Source organism: Zalophus californianus, chromosome 4 (assembly GCF_009762305.2).
Source record: "Zalophus californianus isolate mZalCal1 chromosome 4, mZalCal1.pri.v2, whole genome shotgun sequence".
Classification (NCBI taxonomy): domain Eukaryota; kingdom Metazoa; phylum Chordata; class Mammalia; order Carnivora; family Otariidae; genus Zalophus; species Zalophus californianus.
In genome coordinates this window covers 58744293-58766083 of record NC_045598.1, presented here as the reverse complement: position 1 = coordinate 58766083, position 21791 = coordinate 58744293, and the positions used below count along the sequence as shown (strand labels likewise).

The window sequence follows — 21791 nt, the reverse complement described above, 5'->3', positions numbered from 1 at the left end:
ATTTATAATACAAATTCACACTTAGTATTATTTCAGAAAATTATTTGAACACAGAAAATCATAAATATATATGTTGTTTGCTAATAAATGCATCTCTTTCCATCAGGAATAGTAGTTTCTCTTTACTTAATAACAACATCATTTGTCGATTGATCAGCACTTATCAGCCCAGTATGTAAAGTACTAGCTAATAGCACTTCAATTAAACATGCATTTCTCATTGGAAATTTCAATATTAATAAGCTCTTCTCCCAATTCTTTCTAGTATACTGGAATCATGGCAATTATGGGAACTGGATACATGACTCTTTACTTATCTAATTCACAAATGCTAATGTTTCAAACAGAAACCAGATTAAGCACATCAAAATCTAGTGCATTATTTTGATTGATAAAATTTCCAGCATTGAGGGTGGATGTTAGCAAAGTTCCAGGTGGTTTAGCTGTCTATGAAAGGTCCAGTGGAATGTGGGGACTGCTTATAAAGTAGGGATTTACACATGTATCCCGTTGATAGGTTATCAGAGCACTCTAGCAGGTAAATAATGAATTCTTGCCTTGTTATTGATCTACTGCACATCTCCCTAGCTCAGCCAGGATCTGTAGTGTTATTTGAACAGAACAAGCAGGTAATCAAACATTCTGGTTGTATAGAATTGTCCCAATTTTAAGGTCCTTCAGGACCCTCCAGGATGGCTGTTTGAGAGGTTTTTCTTTCTGAAAAGCATTATCTTGGGATAAAAAGAAAACGTAGTCTGTCATAATCCCAGCCCAAAGAAATGTGAATTCTGGTCCCCTTACACAAGTTCTCAAAGAAGTAAAAAATAAAACCAGGAAAGCAACATGGATTATATAAAGAAAGGATATCAAACTTCTGACCAATGTCTACTTCATTCTTCCTGTCCCCTCTTCCACCACCTACTGCTGTACTCAAACCACGAATCAGTTCATCACCATTTCTGACTTCAGGACTTTTCTAAGTTTCCCTGGATATCTTCTGCCAAACCAGTTGCAGATGCCAGCATGAGCCCATTTCTGGCCTTTAATTCCTCTATTCCTTTTGATTTCTTACACTGTTTCCATATTGCTCTATTTATGTGCTGCTTATGGCCGTTCTTTCTATTTTGCAGTATCTCACATTACTTGGAATTATCCCTTTCTGTTAAACTGGGCAGGAGCCCCTGAACTGACCCTGAAAATCTTTTATATGGTGAAGAAATAGGAAAAAGTTATCATTAAGAGATAAACTTCCAGTCATAGGCAGTGAGCATTCGACAGTTCGTACTCAGCTGAAATTGTAAGATGTGGGAAAGGTAGAAATTGACTCCCAAAGCCTGAAGCTTCTGGGATAATTTTCTGTCAAAACACGACAAAACAAACCCACACAGTGTTGTAACAATTATCAGGTACCTTCATCAAGGATTCCTCCTGGAAAGTCACATTTTCAAAGCCTAACAAGTGCACAATGTATGTTGACAAAACTGTTGAACTATTTGTTTAATGCAACGATTCCTTAGGAAACTGCTTAATATCTTCTTTCCAGTATCACTCTCTTCTCTTTCTTCCACCTTTTCACAACATTACATACATAGTCTTTTCTCTCCTTCTTTTCCTTCTTCCTGACAGATGTTACCAGATCACTAAATTTTCTTGGCTACAAAAATTCAAACCTCTGCTGGTAATTATCATAATGTCTGCTTAATAACCTACCTCCAGTGATGTATGTTAGTGACAGATTCTGTAATCCTCAATATAAATACTGTAAATATTTAGGAGAAGACATCAGGGAGGTAGATAGTACTTAGAGGATGCGTCAAGAAAGAAAGTGGTTCTGTGCAATGAGTTTCACCAACTGTATAGTTCAAGGGAACAGTCCCTGCAAGACTGCCCTCATTTCAGATATAAGATAAATTCATGAGTCCCCAGGACCACTTTCACTTCAAACCAGCTGGCTATGAATTCAGATACCCCCACAATCATCCTTGGGTTTGATAATTCACAGGACTCAAGAACACACTGAAAACTATTATACTCATGGCTTATTACAGAGAAAGAGTACAGAAAAGCAGCCAAAGGAAGAGACACACAGGGCAGAGTCGGGCAGAAGTTCAAATGCACAGCTTCTGGCTGTCCCCTCCATGTAGAGTCATGGATAGTATGACCTCCTCCTGGCCACAACGTGGGATAATACACGCAGAGTACTGCCAACCACAGAAGCTCATTTGAGCCTTTGGTGTCCAGAGTTTTTTTTAGGGCTTAATCACATACTGCTTATGTGGCTTCCTTTTCAGCCCTAGCCCCTCACAAGATCAGGCTACCTTTAGTCATCTGTTCCTCCAGAGGTCAGAACTGATACGGTGTGGCCTCAAAGCCCCTGTCATACATCACATTATTAGACACCTGGTGATGGCCAAAGCTCTCAGCAAACAGACACTCCTGTCAGACCGAATATTTATTCCAGGAGCTTCAAGATCTCCTCCCAGGTGCCAAGGGCAAAGTTGAGACTTCTTACTCTATCGTCTGGAGGCCATATTTCTTACTACATAGTCTGGAGCTGAGTTTTAGAGGCAAGAGAAGATTAAGATAGGTAGAATGGAGTTAAGCAGTTTCAAACAAATGGATAAATATAAGGGAAGACTTGGAAGTGTCAGTGAATGAATGAATGAAAGGGAATGCTAATGTGAATATCCCAGCCCAGCTAAAGCAGATGCTTTAAGAAACTGAAGATAAATAAGTTGGGCTAGAACTGCCAAGTATGGCTCAGGAGTTGTGTTTTGGAGCAATAAAAATTGGGAGTATTTAAGATTCTTGAATTTGTGGGATGAGTAGAATAATGAAAATTCAATGTAGAGAAATTCCAAAGTATTCCTTTTAGTCCTGGACACTACGTTTTAAATAGTGCTGACAATTATGAAGTACCAACAGGAGGGCAATCAAAATGGTGAGGCCTAAAATTTATATCAGACCCAATTATAAAAACACAGTGTGTATTTACCCAGTTTTTTAAAGATAGGGCTTAAAGAGACAAAATAACTTTCTTTAAAGGTTGATGGAATTCATATTTCAGATATGCAAAACTAGAATTCAAGGGAGAAACATACCAAAAAATGTATAGACTTAGCAATAAAAAGAACATTTTTTTCTATCAATCAAAATAATTTATAAATTCAATAAGAAATTTTGGGGGGAATTGGGTTTCTGTCAGTAAGTATGCAGGTGATAGATGGCTATTCACCTACAGTTCCAAATTAATTTGTACAGATTTTTGCACTGGAGGGCAATTCCTCTCCCTATTTTAGAATTCTGTGTTTTTTTTCAAGTACACAGGATGATTTAGGTGGGGGAAGGCCTGGATCCAAAGACATCTGCTAGGAAATTGCCAGAATATAGGTATCAAGTGATCCAATTTTGGACTACGGAGGTTGTAATGACCATAGAACAGAAGGAGAAAAGAAACATTTCAAAAGAAAAATGAACAGAACTTGGTGAATGGCTAGATGGGGAGCATGAATCTGAGGAAAATGCAAAGAATACCCATCTTTCAAGCATGAGTGACCAGGCTAACTGTGAAACTGCTCGTAGAAATAGTCATCACAATGGAAAACAATTTTTGGAGCAAAGATGGTGAATTGTTTCTTAAACATGGTGAGTTTGAATTGAAGGGAGAGGCTCAATAAACAGTAGGCAGGAGACAGTTTACATTTAGACTCCAGTAGGGAGCCAGTTACTTCTGTTTTCATTGCTTAAAGATTTTTGTTATGGCATTTATCACAGTGTGTCTTATATTAGAACAACTTAAGTATCTGTCTCCTAAACTTGATTCTGAGATCCTTGAGAGTGGGGTCAAAGTTTTATGCATGCTTTTATATTACCAAACCAGTTTTGTGTCTTGCAAGCTTCCAGTAAATATTTTTATATTAAATTACTTAGAGACAAGAATCTGAGAGAAATCAGGCACCTGTGTGACTCAGTCAGTTAAGCATCTGTCTTGGGCTCAGGTCATGATCTCAGGGTCCTGGGGTCATGCTCAGCAAGGGAGTCTGCTTCTCCCTCTCCCTCTGCCCCTTCCCCCAGCTCATGTACACTCACACTCTCTGTCTCTCAAATAAATAAAATCTTAAAGAATCTGAGAGAAATCAATAAATATAAAAACTCTAAGTGAATATAGAGAAAAATAGGGGGTACTGACTGCTTGGAGAAGGGAGGGGAAATTTGCTGTACTAGGAGCCATGGAGCTGGAGAAAGATCAGAGTCGTGCATTGTTACGGATACTTGAAGGTGAGAGCTTTAAGCTCAAATGCTTGGTTGTGAGATCTTGAGAATGAGAGTGGAGAAAAGGCCTTTATGTTTTTTTTAATAGAGGTTTAATTGATCATTTTCAAGACGTACTGACACCATTGTAAATGGTTTAGAACTTCTCATTAGAAGGAAGATTTATCCTGTACCTAAGGGACACTTACGAAGGTAGACAAGCTCTCTCCTTGTGAGGGATATGCTCTTCGGTGTTGTCTCTACCTGTATCCTTCATTTGAAACCTTCCTTGCATTTTAGTTTGTATTTTCCTCTTGCCCAATTAAATGAGTCTTCAAAGGACAAGTCTCTCTCTCCTAGAATGCTGATAGAAGGAAAAGCCAATAAGTACATTCTTCTGCTTTGTTTTATATTTTACACATTTGGTGGCTCTCCTATTTTTCCATTTTGAAAATATGCTATATTCCGTATGGGAAGAAGAGAATGTTTGCCTGTGTGGTGCCTATAGGCTAGAAATGTGGAGGGGCCAGGCTTTGCCATAACACAGCTGAATGACAGTCACACTAAGGATGAAGGGTGAGAAAAAACACTCTGTTGTGAGTTCATGTTTTCACTTCAGGAAAAGAGGGTCAAACTCTGAAGTGGTCACTAGTGTTCTAAAATGTGCCCTCCCCCCCCATCACGCCACTTACATTATAACCATTATTTCCTTGTAGTCACCCTCCATTATTATCATCCTTAGCCCAAATAAATTTCTATTCCTTGAAGTTTCCTCAGGTCCGTAAGGTAATGTTAACCTCCTTGCATTCATTATTTATGTAATAAATACTACTTGAACACTCTCTATGGGCCAGTGATTGTGCTAAGATCTCTGAAATACTTGCTATGTACATCAGTACATAGCCTTGGGCCTCAAAGCGCAGAAAACCCCAAATCAAAGTTGCCTAAACAATAAAGAAACGTTATTCTTTCACCTAACAAGAAAGCAGCTCCAGAGTTAGTTAATTCAGTGACTCAGGGCGTCCATTTTTCTCCCCCATTTATCAGCTCTGTGTTCTGCTAATAGCTCTTAAAATCACAAGTTGACTGCTGCTTTTCCAGCCTCTCCATGCAGACAGATCAATGTCCAAAGGAAGCAAAGGAGCCTTTTTTCCTGCCGTGTCTCTTTTCATCAGTGAGGAAACATTCCCCAGAATCCTTTAGCAGTATTCCCTTCACACGTTAAGATGTGACTCAATCCTTACCAAGACTGAGTCACATGTCCCTCCTTCTTAACCCAGTCACAGGTAAGAGGAGCAACATTACCTGGACTGGTTGTAGCAAAAATATACCTGTTATATCCGTAACATTATATATGTATAAATGTTGTGTTAGAAGAAAAGCAGATCAGTGAAAAGCTGGAGAAACAATGCCCATTGAGGTCACGTTGTGTGTTCTCCATGATGTTTTTTGAAGAATATCATGGGCCATGTACATTGTATCCTGTGGTCATAGCACTTTTGAGTTAAGAATAATGCAATTTCATATTCAGTTAGGTTGGTAACAAATATGTATTAGTTCTAAATTTGTATTTCAAATTTGAAAAAAATATATGATAGTTATAGCTACCTTTGGCTTGGATTTCATATAATCTTGGTAAAAACAAAAAGAACACAGTCCTACAAAAGAATATTTTAGAAAATCATACTTCTTTATTCAAGAATAAGAAATGTGTGAGAGTTTGCAATAGACATCACACTGGCAGTCCCAAGATTATTTTATAATGTAAAGAACAATACATAGCATACATCTATTCAAACTCTGAGTCATACATTTAAATTTTAAATGGGTTATATAGATTAGTACATAGTGATAATGTGATTCAATTTAATTCATGGATTAACATAATGTTATTGCTTTATTTGGGGTGATGGACTATTTTTTTCTCTCCAGAAGTGCAGTAATTTCAGTTTTATCCTGTTTTGGTGCCAAGATGTAATGAATTGAAAGCAATGTAGCAAATCCTCCTCCTTTACAACTGTATGGGCTTTTGTTTTCTCCCCTTCCTATTTTAAAGTAACTCACATTGGCTTGAATGGAAACTTCCTGGGTATACTCCAGGGAAATAAGACCAGTTAGACAAATTTGGGCTTAGGAGACAGCTCTGTTCAAGCAGAAAAACGCTTTTACTGGGGGTTTTGCAATGTGAAAGACCTGCTTTAAATCATGGCTTTACTACTTACTAGCTATGTGACCTTGGATTAGTAACACAACCTTTCTGTGGCTTAGTTTCATCTTTTATAGAGTAGAAAAGTAATACTCTATCAATCAGTGTTCTTTATAGGAAACAGCAGAAACCAACTCTGAAGAACTTAGATAAAAATTAACTTAGTGGAAAGGAGCTAACAATATTAACAAGAGAGTGGAGAACCTGGCCTGAGAATGGATCAGGAACAGTGGAATGCTCGAGAGCCAAGAAGTGGAAAACTGGAAACATGAAAACTATCTGGGCAGGACTTCACTGCTATTACCTTGGTCTCTTTAGTATATGTGCTACCAAAGCAAGCACTACCTTGGTCTCTTTAATGAGTATCCTCCAATCTACCTGGGAAATTCTAAATCTCAGGAAAGAGCTTCCTATTCCCTACATAGCCTAAGACAGACAAAGGAAACATTTAACTCCTTTGGTTTATATTATAGAGCTTGTTTATCTTTAATGCTTCCATATACAAAGTTACATACACTGGGGACGAAGTAATTTCTCCAACAGGAAAAACATGGGCCATGTTTATGTGCCAGTAGTTCTCAATCTTCACAAGAACTGTATGAGGTATTTGAATCTCAAGGAACAGATACAAAAAAGTTAAATAATTATTCCAAAGTCACACCAATAATAAGTAAAATGACGGAGCCATTTTTAAGTCTAAATCACTTGTTTCCAAATTTTTATTATGCCACATCATCTTTGTGGGGAAAAAAAGATCTTCTGTGTTATTGAATCTTGAATAATACAGCCTTTCCAATTGCAGACAACACACATTCAAAGATAGGAATCTGAGATGGATTTTTCTGAACGGTTTGTATATAAGTCGGGAAATCTGTTCATAACAGAAGAAAGGATACAAGTAGGTCATGGTACCTGGTAGCAAAAGATATTTGGTTAATGGAGCCAAAAGTTGAATGAAGAATCTGCTTCTGTGAGTTGCTGAATAACAATGTAGGCAGAAAATTATGGAGTGGAATGGTAACTTTGGAGAAGATTAAAAAATATTCAGTACCTCAGACCTTAATTTCAGGACCTCAGACTTCAATCGGCGAGAGTTCTGTTGCAAAAACCACCCTAGACTCATAAGCAGAAGGTGACTCTTTAGAGGGACTAGGCTGACAAAATTGTCTGAGAGGGCTGCAGGCTGGTCTTCAGGATGGGCTCCCAGAACAACACTGCATACCTTTCCCACCAAGGAAACTACTGTGTTACCCAAATCAGGAAGCGGAAGAATTCAGGAAGTCCATTACAAAACTATTGCCTCTCTAGAAAATTCCTGCCTTAATTAGAATCATGAGATCAGCAAGGAGTAGCTGGCACTGTGAACTCCAGAGGGACTCCATTTCTCTAAGTTTCACATGAGCAAAAGGGACCCACATACCAACTGCCTCCCTGTTAAACTGTTGAAGTTCTGGGGCGCCTGGGTGGCTCAGTTGTTAAGCGTCTGCCTTAGGCTCAGGTCATGATTCCAGGGTCCTGGGATCGAGTCCCACATCGGGCTCCTTGCTCAGCGGGAAGCCTGCTTCTCCCTCTCCCACTCCCCCTGCTTGTGTTCCTGCTCTCGCTATCTCTCTCTCTGTCAAATAAATAAATAAAATCTTTCAAAAAAAAAAAAAAAACTGTTGAAGTTCTGAATTTTAAGTCTTGAGCATTTTCATCTGATTTTCAGAATATAAATCACGTCTGGAAACCTAACTCCAAAGGAGTCAGAGAATGTCATTTTTAGCTTTCCAGCCTCTTCAGTATAAGAAAACACATCAGAAGGATGTTGGAAAAAAATGCCAAGTAAGCTAATTTGTTCTACTTAACACATCATTAACATGTTTTAGAAAATGTGTCTTTCAAATAGAAACTTGGTTGCTGCACATTTATTACATTCTAAAGAAAGTTAATGAGCAAATATGACTTCTTACATTTCAAGGAAAAGCATATTTGCTTACAAAAGGAAACTTTTACTCATTTCTAACATTTTTTTTTAAATTTTGGGCTTTTTTGTTTGGTTTTGTCTTGTTTTGCTGTATAAGAGGGTATGTAGTCATCATAGCAAACTACTTACACCGTAAGTAAAGTTTGTGAGCAAAACTTTGTCATTCATAAATCAGTATTATTTACTCCTCAGCTAGCTCATTATTTTCATTTTGAACCATCTGGGACAGCTTTCATATTAGTCAATTTGGCTAATGTTACAAAAATGGGGGCAAATAGTGTAGAACAGAATGTGCAAACTCAAAGGGGTTTGGAAGACCTGTATGATGAGCCAATAAGTGACTCATGGAATTTAGAATAACAATGTGTAAAAGGCATGAAACTCTGGGACAAAAATAATCAGAGAAGCTACAACTTAAAAGGGTTCAGAGAACAAAGGACACATCAGGAGAGAGCTCTTGAGTAGTTACAGGTATTAGACTAAAATCATCTGCCTGGGAGACAGCAGTGAGGAAAAGAGGGAAGAAAGTAGTCTCTCAGTAGATAGGACTGTGAATCTTCAGATGTTATCACAGCATTAGACAAAGCATTAGTATGTAGGACTATTTCATCAAGAACATTCCTGATTCTGCTCTGCTGGGCTCTCACAATGATAACTAGGAATTACTTCCCAAAATTGTGGTGTGGTCTTATAAAGGAAAGACTGGATGTTTTTAAGACAGACTTTTTTTTTTTTTTCATTTTCAAACAACCTGAGAGGTGAAAAAACTTCTATATATTCTGTCTCTTCCTCTTAGTTTTCCTGTCCCTATGTAGAGTTCAAAAAGGCAAGACCTTTCCAACTGCTATATCACCTTGCTGTTTTGGGCAATTAAGTAAACAGTTCTTCACCTGACCAATATCTCAAGACTGTTGTACAGAGCACTGTGGGGAAAAAATAACAAACGTGTTAGAAACTATATGATTTTACATAATAAAAGTAGGAAAAATGACATTGTTAATTGTAATTTAAATTGTTCTCAATATTATTATTAATGGCATTTACTGACTTGTTAGTATCACCAGGAACCATGTTAACTACATTACATAAATTAGCTTATATGTTTTTATCTTTATTTCTTACTTGGTTTTTATTTGGGGGAAGAAAAAGGGGGGACTCTCAAATGTCTATGTGGGACTCATACATCATCATAAAAAATATTCCATTAAAAACCAACTTTCCAACAGTAGAAGCTTAACTTAGCAATAGAATGGTTCCAGACGCTAAAAGTACAAGACCTGCTTTGTGCCTCATAGGCTCTGTTTGAGTCCAAATGTCGCTTTTTGTTTGGGAACATGCTAAAGATAGTTGAAGTGTCAGCTGGGTTATTAGAAAGGTACCTCCCAGGGCACCTGGGTGGCAGAGTCAGTTAAGTGACTGACTCTTGGTTTTGGCTCAGGTCATCATCTCAGGGTCCTGGGATCGAACCTGGCAATGGGCTCCATGCTCAGTGCAGAGTCTGCTTGAGTTTCTCTCTCCCTCTGCCTTTCCGCCTCACCCCCCCCCCCGTCTCTCTCTCTCCAAAATAAATCAAAAGAAAGAAAGAAAGAAAGAAGAAAGAAAGAAAGAAAGAAAGAAAGAAAGAAAGAAAGAAAGAAAGAAAGAAAGAAAGAAAGAAAGAAAGAAAGAAAGAAAAGGAGGAAGAGAGAGAGGGAGGGAAGGAAGGAGGGAGGGAGGGAGGGAAGCAGGAAAGAAGGAAGGAAGGAAGGAAGGAAGGAAGGAACCTCCCAACCCTTTCTTAGTCTTCTCAAGCCTAAAGAAATAGGTTGAATTTTGCCTTCTTTTCTTTGACCATAAAAAGTATATGATAACTGATATGGCCAGGAGAATAAGAAGTGGCATGATTTTGCCATTCCTTCTACTTTACCTTTTCTCCTTCCTCCATCGACTCCCACATTTATCTCCTAACAAAGCAAAGACTAAAATTATCAAGGTCAGAATCCTGTCCCTCATCTCACTGGAATAACCTCGATATTGGAGACAGTTATTTAATTAGTATTTTTTTATTTGCTATTAGAAAAAACTGTAGAATATTTTCATTAGCCAAGAAAATATTAAAGCTGACTATTATCTCCACATATTAAAGGTTTGTTGTGTTCTATTTGATTATATGGAAGTTGGAGCTAGAGTTTCATATAAGGAAAACTTAGGTAAAATCAGTGTAGTGTCATGAGAAAAATTCTTAGTGAGTTAGATGAAGTAGTTTCTTATTTTTGTTCACCCTAACGGTAATTCACGCTCTGGGCCTCAGTTTCCCCATCCCTATAAAGAAGGAATAGGACTGGAAGATTTGATTTGTAAAATCTTATGCCGATTTTCTCAGCTACAAAAGGATAGGAGATTATTAATACTATTGGATAGAGGCTGGTAATATATTTTTAAAAGGAAAACCTACATTGGGAATTCAACAATAAATTGTTGTCTTAGAACATTTAAGTTGCACATACTTTCTGGTAATATCCAATATATTAAAGGCCATTTGTAAGGTTTCCATATCTTGATTTATTTTATTCTGGGATTGCTTTCTGAAGGGATAATCTCATTTATGATATTGCCTTTTTAAGATGTAGCAGCATTATACAGAAAGATAAATTTGCACTGCCTGCTAAATGCAAATGATTGCTGTTTTGAAGAAATAATTTCAAAGCTTTATTTTATACAGATGTATATGGAGATTCTTATATATTTAAGGGCTACAGGCAGTAGCAATAAATAAAATTAGCTGACCCTGGGAATGAAAAATATAACATTATGTGATGAAGGAGAATAGTATCCCAGTAATACTAGAGGGTAATATTTAGCTGGTATTTTATCCATGTGCCCGAATGGAGTCACTTTAAGAATGCTTAAATAATCACAAAAATTAGTGTACATAAATAAAGCCTATTTCAAAAGCTGAAATAGAATAGAAGGCTGATATCAACAAAGCTAGTTCTCAGTCAAACCTCAAAGTCCACAGTCATATTAAGGAGAATATGGTACTAGTTGATCAGTTTACCAAAAAGTCCATATGGTTTTCACATTTATATTTCTCAGGAACAAACCAGTTATTTTCCAGAGAGTATAGGAAATGACCTAAACATTTTTGCTCTTTAGTTCTAAGGAATAAAAATCTAGGTGAAGGAAATTCTTAGTGAAAGTGCCATTTTAAAAACCTTTCTAGATACTGCTACTGTAGAAATTACTCTTAAATGCTAGGCACTTTCATTTTTTTATGTGTTTTAAGCCAAAAGAAAGTCTTACCTGTTTAAAATCCACTATTGACAGTTGCCGTTGAACTGAGTTGGAACATACCTGACATCTTGCTGCCAGGCCACCTCTTAAAATTTTGGGACTCTCCCTCTGTGAACATGGCCCTAAACTTTTTCATCATAGCACACCTGGCAGCCACTACCAATGGATGAGTGTTGGTGCTGAGGATAAAACCTATGGGACATGCCAAGCTTAAAGATTTTATACATTAATACACACACACACACACACACACACACACACACACACACACACACAACATTGGAAACCAGTCATCTTGGAGGTTAAGATATAATGCTGATATCATCATCTCTACTATGGATTATTGCAAAACTTCCTAAATGCTCCCCATGCTATATTCTTGCCCTACTGCCATCTATTCCTAACTTTTATCTATTTTTTTTATTTTTTAAAGATTTTATTTATTTATTTAGAGAGAGTGTGGGGGGGAGGGGAGCAGAGGAAGAGGGACAAGCAGACTCCACCCTGAGCCGGAGCCCTACATGGGGCTCGAACCCACGACCCTGAGATCATGATCTGAACCAAGGGTTGGATGCTTAACCAACCGAGCCAGCCAGGTGCCCCTATTCCCAACTTTTAAAATGTAAGTCATCTCATCATTTCCCCTCAAAACACTTCATAGGTTCCCCTTTCACTTGGAGTGAAAGCCCAAGATCTTGTAATAGTCCATATAGCCCTGCATGATCTGGCACCCTTCCTTTACTCTGACTTCATTTCTTAATTTTCTTTCTTTTGGCCAATCTGCTTCAATCAGACTGACCTCTGTGCTCATTCTAGAACATGTCTTGACAGATGGACCCAGTCTCGAGGCCTTTACACTGGCTGTTCTTCTACCTAGAATATACTTCTTCCAGATACCCACATGGCCTCTCATTGACTTCAAGTCTTTGCTCAGATGTCCACTCTTGCTGTGCCCTACCCTGAGCACATTTTTGCTAATTGCACTCCACCCGGACATTCCCAATTAACCTTTGCTGATTCATTTATTTGTCTCATTTATATTAAATAACTTTTGTATTTTCTAATTATCTTTTTCCTCCTCAATTAGAATGTAAATTTCATCAAGGCAGTGCTTTATTTGCAACTTTATCCCCAGCAACTAGGGCAGATGGTGCAAAGTTAGCTGTTAATTATTTGTTGAATTAATGCCTACATGACTCAATGAATTAATAACAGTTATGTCCACAGGACTCAAGGAAGTGCAGATGTGAAGTAGGTATTGAGATAATCCTGATAAACACAACTTCTATTTGTCATGTCCAGTTTGGAGACTTTTTATGTGTGGCTTAAGTATGATAGATATTAAAACATATTTATTTCATAATAAACAAGCTCAAAAGTCCTGTAATGGCACAAGGTCCTATGAAAAACTAAAGAAATGAGAATTAAAAATGGAAAGGCAGAATATAAAAATTTCCTACTCATGTTATTTGATCCTGGAGTTTGTTTAAAATAGTGATTGCTTTCTTAACACGTACAAGGAGTTTTTCATCAAAAGAGATTTGATAAATTAGGTAAATGTATTTTTTCACTGTTTCACACCACCGAACAGCTTATTCTGTTTTGTTTAGAAAGATGATCTGTGGCATGTTTTTCATCCCATGTTGAAAAAAATTATATACATGTAAAATGTTTCTCAGTGACTCGGCCCAAAACACCTTTTGCTACTGTTTCCAAAACTAGTTATTTAATATTAATGTTATTCTGCTTTAGCAACATTGAAGATGAACAGCTATTTGTCGTGTGGATTCTGTTTCCAACTCTTGGCTATTTCGTGTATAGAGCTGTCAGTATGAAGAGTTAATGGCACTTGAAAAATTAAGCAAGTCCGTTGCTCCTGATTCAGTGTTTCATCAATATCAAAAGACCTAGATAATTCTGGAAATGAGATGGAACATTAGTCCTAAAGCTCGATGGTTTGTAATTTGCTACAGAAATTGGGCTTCTGGTCTTCAGGATTAGGCTAGTATCCAGAAAGTAAAGGAGCAGAGAGAATGAGAAAAACAAACCTGGGCTGGCTGGTGGAGGGAAGGAGAAGAACAAAAGGAAAATTAGCAAACGGTAAACCAGAGGCAGGAATGTAACTTTTACCTCCAAAGTGACTACAAAACATTTCTTCATCAGGCAACAATTAAATAAAAGTTCCTACTTATAAAAAAAAATGGTGCCTTGGTGTTCACAGCCGCCGCCGCGCCGCCGTCGCTCGCCAACGCCAGCGCCGCCTCTAGCTCGCCGAGCTCCAGCCCAAGGAGAAGGGGGGTAAGTAAGGGAGTTTCTGTACCATGGCTCATACAAAGCCGACTGCCCGCAAATCGACCGGTGGTAAAGCACCGAGGAAGCAACTGGCTACAAAAGCCGCTCGCAAGAGTGCGCCCTCTACTGGAGGGGTGAAGAAACCTCATCGTTACAGGCCTGGTACTGTGGCACTCCGTGAAATTAGACGTTATCAGAAGTCCACCGAACTTCTGATCCGCAAACTTCCTTTCCAGCGTCTGGTGCGAGAAATTGCTCAGGACTTCAAAACAGATCTGCGCTTCCAGAGCGCGGCTATTGGTGCTTTGCAGGAGGCAAGCGAGGCCTATCTGGTGGGCCTCTTTGAAGACACCAACCTGTGTGCTATCCATGCCAAACATGTCACAGTTATGCCAAAAGACATCCAGCTAGCGCGCCACATACGTGGAGAACGTGCTTAAGAATCCACTATGATGGAAAACATTTCATTCTTTAAAAAAAAAAAATTTCTCTTCTTCCTGTTATTGGTAGTTCTGAACGTTAGATATTTTTTTTCCCATGGGGTCAAAAGGTACCTAAGTATATGATTGCAAGTGGAAAAATAGGGGACAGAAATCAGGTATTGGCAGGTTTTCCATAGTCATTTGTGTGTGAATTTTTAATATAAATGCGGGGACATAAAGCATTAATGCAAGTCAAAATGTTTCACTGAACACGTTTCAGCAGTTCAACTTTATAACAATTATAAATAAACCTGTTAAATTTTTCTGGACAATGCCAGCATTTGGATTTTTTTAAAACAAGTAAATTTCTTATTGACGGCAACTAAATGGTGTTTGTAGCATTTTTATCATACAGTAGATCCATCCATTCGCTGTACTTTTCTAACTGAGTTGTCCTACATGCAAGTACATGTTTTTAATGTTGTCTGTCTTCTGTGCTCTTCCTGTAAGTTTGCCATTAAAATACATTAAACTATAAAAAAAAATGGTGCCTTAAATAAATACTTTTTTAAAAAGGCAAAAAAAAAAATGGGAGGAGAGGATCATGACACTCAGTGCCTAAGATTCTCTATCATCTCTTACTAGTAAGATTTACAGAACACATACAGTGAACATTTTAAAAGAACATACAGGGAATAATTATAATAATTACTGTAATCTTTATTGGTAGAAATATCTAAAAACTGGGGCACCTGGGTGGCTCAATCCGTTAAGTGTCTGCCTTTGGCTCAGGTCATGATCTCAGGGTCCTGGGATGGAGCCCCACTTCGGACTCCCTGCTTGGCGGGAAGCCTGCTTCTCCCTCTCCCATTCCCCCTGCTTGTGCTCGCTCTTTCTCTCTCTCTCTCTCTCTCTCTCTCTCTGTCAAATAAATAATTAAATAAATCTTAAAAAAAAAGAAATATCTAAAAACTATTCGTATAAAACTGTGCTCCAAGGAATGCCAATCAGCCCCAAAAGTTTTTGTTTATTTTAATTTTGAAGAGATCCAATTAATGTTTACCATTTTTGCCTCTTTGGAAAAGGAAACATGAAAGGAAACAACATGACTCACCTATGTAGACTCATTATATGTGGACAAACTCAAGAGAAGGGCTACAGTTATCCAAGTGATGTAAATCCCAAAAAGTCATTGCTTGAAGAAGGATGATTCTAGTAAAAAGAAAGGATTAGGGTTTGCAAAAGTATTTGTGTATAGAAGCTACAATTATAACATATTATTTTCTGATTCTTTCAAGTAGGTGAGCACTGATTGAGCACCCACTGTGCCAAGCTGGGCAGGACTTCAGGAAGAAGGGAGCTCAGGATAATATGGGAAGGCCTGAGTTTGGTCTTTCTCTTCTTATTGACGAACTATATGACCTCAAGCAGGTACCACATCCATTTCCTCACATGGCAAAGTCTTAATAGTGCCTACCTCGTAGAGTTATAAAATGAAATTTATGACATGTTGTAAGTATGTAAGAACAGTTACAATGATGCATATCTTTTAATAAGCATTAGCTACTGTTATCGTATAAAATAAAGGAATTACTGCTTAATAGAAGGAGGGTAAGATTTGATGTGAAAAGAGCAAATCAGACTCAGGCTCCAATGTTTATTAATCATAAGACTTTTAGGTAAGTCATTTGACCTCTTTGAGCCCTTGTTTCATTAATTCTAAACAAGAAATAAGTATTCCTACCCTTTAGGGTTCTTTGAGGGAATTAGAGATTAGGGATGTAAAATGCTAATCACAGTTCCAGATGTGGCCAGGATTCCTAAGTTATTGTTTTAAATATCTTTTCTTGTTTTTCCATAGGGCACAGCTCCACTTGCTGCCCATTGGTTCTGAGGCAGCATAGTATTGGAGATAAAAGCGAGGACTCTGAAGCCAAACTCCTCCCTGTTTTTTAATACTGGTGCTACACCTTCATTCATTCATTCATTCATTCACCTCTTCATTCAGCAAATCTGTATTGCCTGCCCACTGTTCCACCACTCTTCCAAGCCTGGGATACAGCAGTAAATAAACAAAGGTTCATTCCTTCAAGGGCAGTGGACAGAAAAAAGCAAGGGAGATAGGAATTTGCAATTTTACTCAGTAGTTACTTATTATCCAAAACCTTAAGCAGATAACCTTTCTGTTTACCTCTCAGTTCCTTCATCTGTAAAATGGGGGAAATAATATTGCAAATAACGGGATTGGTTTGATGAATTGTTTCCTGTAAAGAACTTAGAAAAATGCCTGGCACCTAGTAGACACTCAGTATGTATTGACTATTGTTGCTTTTATTAATAGGAGTTAGGGGAATAGGGCCACTGTAATTATATGGGTTGACTGAAATGCAGTCTATCATATTCATTGTTTTCAGGCCATTGTAGTTATTCGATTTTTCACTCTTTCAAAAAAACCTGAAAATGTGAACTGAGCCATCCTCAAAAATTTCATAACCAAGGAAAATTTAGATAAACCATGTAAAAGAAGTATAAATATTCAAAGTATACTAAACAGTTGTGTAGTTGTAATTTATTTACATGCAAGCCATCACAAAGCTACCAAGAAACTTTAATAAGCACCAAAACCACTGTAGATAACAAAATCAATGACAATATTAATTGCATATTGGCAGGGAAAAAAGATTGCCTACCAATCAGAGTCTCTAATTTTCTCATGAATGAGAGAATACAAATAGTTTAAAGTATATCTACTACCTATAAATAAATATTTTAAGCAAGAGATATTTAAACTATAACTCAATTGGACTGGGATTGGTGTGAAAATAGTTTCCCAGAAGCAAAGTTTTCTCCCTTAAGCGTATATTTACCTTAATTGCCCATCACAATGTAGGATTGGGTGTCAGAAGAACCTAATAAAAATGAATAAATAACACCTAGATTCTTATTAAATATTTAGCCTGTCTGGAAGAGAAAACAAGCAAAGTGAGACATGCTTTTATAATGACTTTTTCTACTGATTGATTCTACTGGATAGTGAATTTATCTGGATTGCATCCAACCAGCTAAAATGGGATGCTGGTTTTCTGATTGTTTTTTCCATCCCATGTGAGGGTAGTGCTGGAGTGCATAAGTGAGTAAGAGAGATGCAGCAGGTGAAGGGAAGAGCAGGCAAGAATAAGACAGTAGGAAGCTAATCCAGGCCAACTAAAGAAGCACAATGAAAATCATTAGAGCAGATTCAACTGACCAGTGCAGCTAATCAGCCCAAGGATAAATAGAGTTAAGATTCGGAAACTCATAAATCTCAGTCAGGTTCTTCCATATTATTTTCATATTAGTAAAGTAAAACGATTATTTCTGCCTAGTTCATATAAAAAACTTTATTAATAAAGAAACTTTTATACTTAGATTATACATTTTAAATGGTTTAAGCAGTGGTAGGTAGGACTGTATTGTAGGACTGTAATGTTTTAAGGTATCAGAGAAAAACTTAAAATAGCTTAATAAAAATACAATGATGGTTCATGTAACTGAAAAGATTGGCTTCTGGTAAATTGATCTTTGGTAGTAATTATTTTGCAACATATATGTATATCAAATCAGCATGTTGTACACCTTAAACTTATACAATGTTATAGGTCAATTATATCCCAACAAATCTGGGAAAAAAAGAGATAAGATGTAGCCTTTAGGTAAGATTTGATCTAGCTGCTAGAGAATGTCACTGACACATTACATTTCCTCCCTTTGTCTATCTATCCAGCATCCATAATATCAGCTTCATCTTCGGGCGCCTCCACTAGCCATCAACAACTTTAATCCTCTCTCTGTCATAGCAAAATGATTCATAAGTTACAGACCTCCCATTCTCACACAGTATCATGCAGGAGGCCAAAAACAAAAAAGGATTTCTTCTGGTTGCTCCCACATATATTCTAGGACTTGCTTTTATTTCATGTCCCAGAGTGCTTCATTAACTATTTACTACATCTAGAGGAATAGGATATGCTGACGTGTCAAATCAAGTGGGGAATCAATCCTTTTTTTTAAAAAAAAAATATTTTATTTACTCATTTATTTTGAGAGAGAGAGAGAGTGCAAGTGAGGGTAGGAGCAGAGGGAGAGGGACAAGCAGACTCCATGCTAAGTATGGAGCCTCACTCAGGACTTGATCCCACAACCTGGAGATCATCATGACCTGAGCCAAAATCAAGAGTCAGAAGCCCAACTGACTGAGCCATTCAGGCACCCTGGCATCAATCCTTTTCAAATTGAGACTACAAGAAGAATGTAGTTTACAAATAAATATCAAGTTACTGCGGGCAGAGCAGAATGAGATAGACACTGGGAAGGCAAAATAAACAAATTAATTAACTAATTAATTCTTTTCAAAGCCTCAACCTATTAACTACTAAAAATGTTTTATATAAGAGTGGAGTGTATTCACTAATAATCTTTGTAACCATAAACTATATTTCTTGAGTCTGGAAAAGGGGGTCCACAGGCCAGATCATAAAATGCTTTAAAAGCCATTCCAAGGAATTTAAGATTCTTCCCTTGCTACTGAGACTTTTGAAAGATTTTAATCAGGGGACAAAAATATTCAGCCTTCACCCTCTTTAGAATGGTCAGAATATTTTTATACGATATACGCATGTGCATGTGCACACACATCTTGAGTTTGCCACAGTGATTGTGTCTGTTAATAGCAAAATAAATCAGTAGTATGAGGGTCAGTCCTGAGATAACAAAGTAGAGTAGAACAAAGGATTAAGGCATACATTTGTCTTGTGAGCAACCTATAAAAAAAAAAAAACAACAATTCAACAGAGACACTTTGGTTTATTTGAAGACACTGATAAAATGATACTAGAAAAGTATAAGATCACTGTGATTTTTTTTTTTCATTTCTCATGCCCTTATGGCTTCCTATAGGTTTTGATCTTCAACCTTGTGTATTCAAAAAAAAAAAAAAAAAAAAATCCCAGAGTGAAATATCATTTTCTGACTATTAGGGTATCTCCTCAGTCTCTATGAGACATCTGAGCTCAAAGCCGAAAATGAATGCTGAAAATAAATATAATGAAGCACCATAATCTACTAAGGGAACAAAATGCCTGAAGCAGAAGGGTCACAGACTTTTGAGCAAGAGCTTCTTCACCTTTTACTAACCCTGCTTCTCCCCAAAACTACCACCCTGCCCATCTAGCATCAACTGCAACTAACTAGGCAAAAGTAACTAGACACTTTCTCCCATAAATTCAGTAGATGGGCATAAGTAAAAGGTGAAAGAGGAAGTCCCCACAAAGCAGGGAAGGTGGCAGCCAGCCACGCTGCAGGCATAAACAGTGTGCTATTAGAAGGCAAGAAGCCTGGACTCCAGAGGAAGCGCGAGTCAGGAAACGCTAACTTGCCTTCAGCACTCCAGCAGCCTCAAGGGAGACAATTAACACGATGTCACCAAAAGCAAACCTCAGCCTTTGACCGGTCCCTGTGAAAGGCAAAAAATAGCTTTTCATACACAGTTGTCAAGAAACCTGCTGAACAAAAGCATCTGCCAAATTTTCTGCCCTAAAGATGGGTTTCCAGTGAGTGTCAACAAAATTTGCTGCTAAAACACACACAAAAGCAGTCTTTGAAATATCTGCCAGTTACTTCATATTGTTGACATTAAGAAGGCTGCCTGTTTTTTTAAAACACTTTAAAACTGCACAGATTAAGCAATTTATTAAGATAAGGAACATTCACCAATAGCCTTGGTTAGAATTACAATTGATTCATAGACAGAATTCTCCATGTACATATCAAGCTGATACCCAACAATACTTGCTCATTGTTGACAAATCATGACAAAGGAAATAAACTTAGAATTGCATGCATGACCATGCATTCAGTATTTAAATTTTACCTAGTACTAGTTAAGTACATTCCCAAAACCTCCCTCAGTTTTAATAATTCAATAGGAGGACTCACAAAAATCACTGAAATCTTCTAGACCTATGATTACTACTTATTACAACTAAAGGATACCTGTTAAAATCAGCCAAGAGAGGAACACAGAACCAAGTCCAGGAAAAAGTCCAAACATGGAGCTTCCACTGTCCTCTCCCCATGGAGTCAAGACCAAGTTATTTTCCTGGTACTGGTATGTAACAACATGTACAAAGTAGTGCCAACTGGGGAAGCTCACCCGAAACTCAGTGTGCAAAGCCTTTATTGGGGCTCTATCACGTGTACACAACTGACTGCCCACGTAATGGATCTGCTGCCAGGCCTTCAGAAGACAGAGCTGATACCATGTGACCCAAAGCCCCCACCCTAAATCACACTGTTGATGGGGCTCAAAGCTTCTATACCACATTGTTACTATCTGGCTGGGCCAAGACACCCACGCCAGCAAAGACCTTCCTATCCAGTGTGACATTTTCAAGGGCTTAGAGGTTACTTCCCAGAAGCCAGGAGCAAGGGAAAGACCTCTCTCTGGGCAGCCTTAAATTCCTTACTATAAACCTGATCAAATATGAGTGGCCATATATTGTTTTTCTAATTTCATTTTATTTTGATCTGTATTGTCAAAAATGACAATTGAATGGTAGAAACGAGAGATGTGAATCAAGAATTGCCTCTAAAGACCCCTATAGTCTTCCCTTTTGTTTTTTCTTTCCTGTCACTCAATTATAAGCCAATCAAGTAACTCCTATTTTCTGTAGGTAGATCAGGTTGACATAAGGAGAAATTCACAAGAGACTACATAAAATATGACAGATATTAAGGGTTTTTAATATTCTTTAAAGAAAAATGTACTTTAAACAGAATTGGAAAAAAAAATTGAAAAATCATCTCACTACAACCTCCAGGCAGAACTCTCAAAGGAGAAATAAAGTTTTATAAACACCAAATGACTATTACTATGCGGTGATTCTAAATGAAGTCTTGAAAATTAAAGCCTAAATACTTGAACAAGTGAACACGAATGCAACAAAGAATAATTGAAGATATTATGCTCTCTAGAGAAAAGCAGTATGGGAATAAAATAGAACACTAAATTATTAGAATATAAATTGAATAACTTAGATAATATCAAAATTTTATCAGATAGGAAAGGAGGATAAAAATGGTTAATGAAATTTGTGATAACATTTTGTATTTTAAATTATAGGCCAGGATTTATTTCCCTAACTCAATTAAGAATAATAATTTTTTAAAAAAGATGTTTGTATTCATCCACAAAGAATAATGTTTGGGGGTTTCGTGTTTTTAAATTTTACATGTTCTTTTTCTTCCTCCTTACCTGCCCTCTGTTTCATTTTTCACACTTTTTTTTCCTCTGTCGATTTGGAAATTAAATGTTTATATTACATATTTCCATTCTTTCAGTGGT

At 37.4% G+C, this 21791-nt stretch overlaps 2 protein-coding genes across 3 annotated transcripts in view; both read left to right on the top strand.

Annotated features, from left to right (window-relative positions):
* Positions 1 to 21791, top strand: part of NEGR1 (neuronal growth regulator 1) — an 857231-nt gene that overhangs the window by 769337 nt on the left and 66103 nt on the right. The window lies entirely within an intron of this gene.
* Positions 13931 to 14456, top strand: LOC113936940 (histone H3.3A-like). The gene has a single exon (XM_035727290.1). It carries the CDS (start codon positions 14018 to 14020, stop codon positions 14426 to 14428), a length of 411 nt encoding a protein of 136 aa, XP_035583183.1. The 5' UTR covers positions 13931 to 14017; the 3' UTR covers positions 14429 to 14456.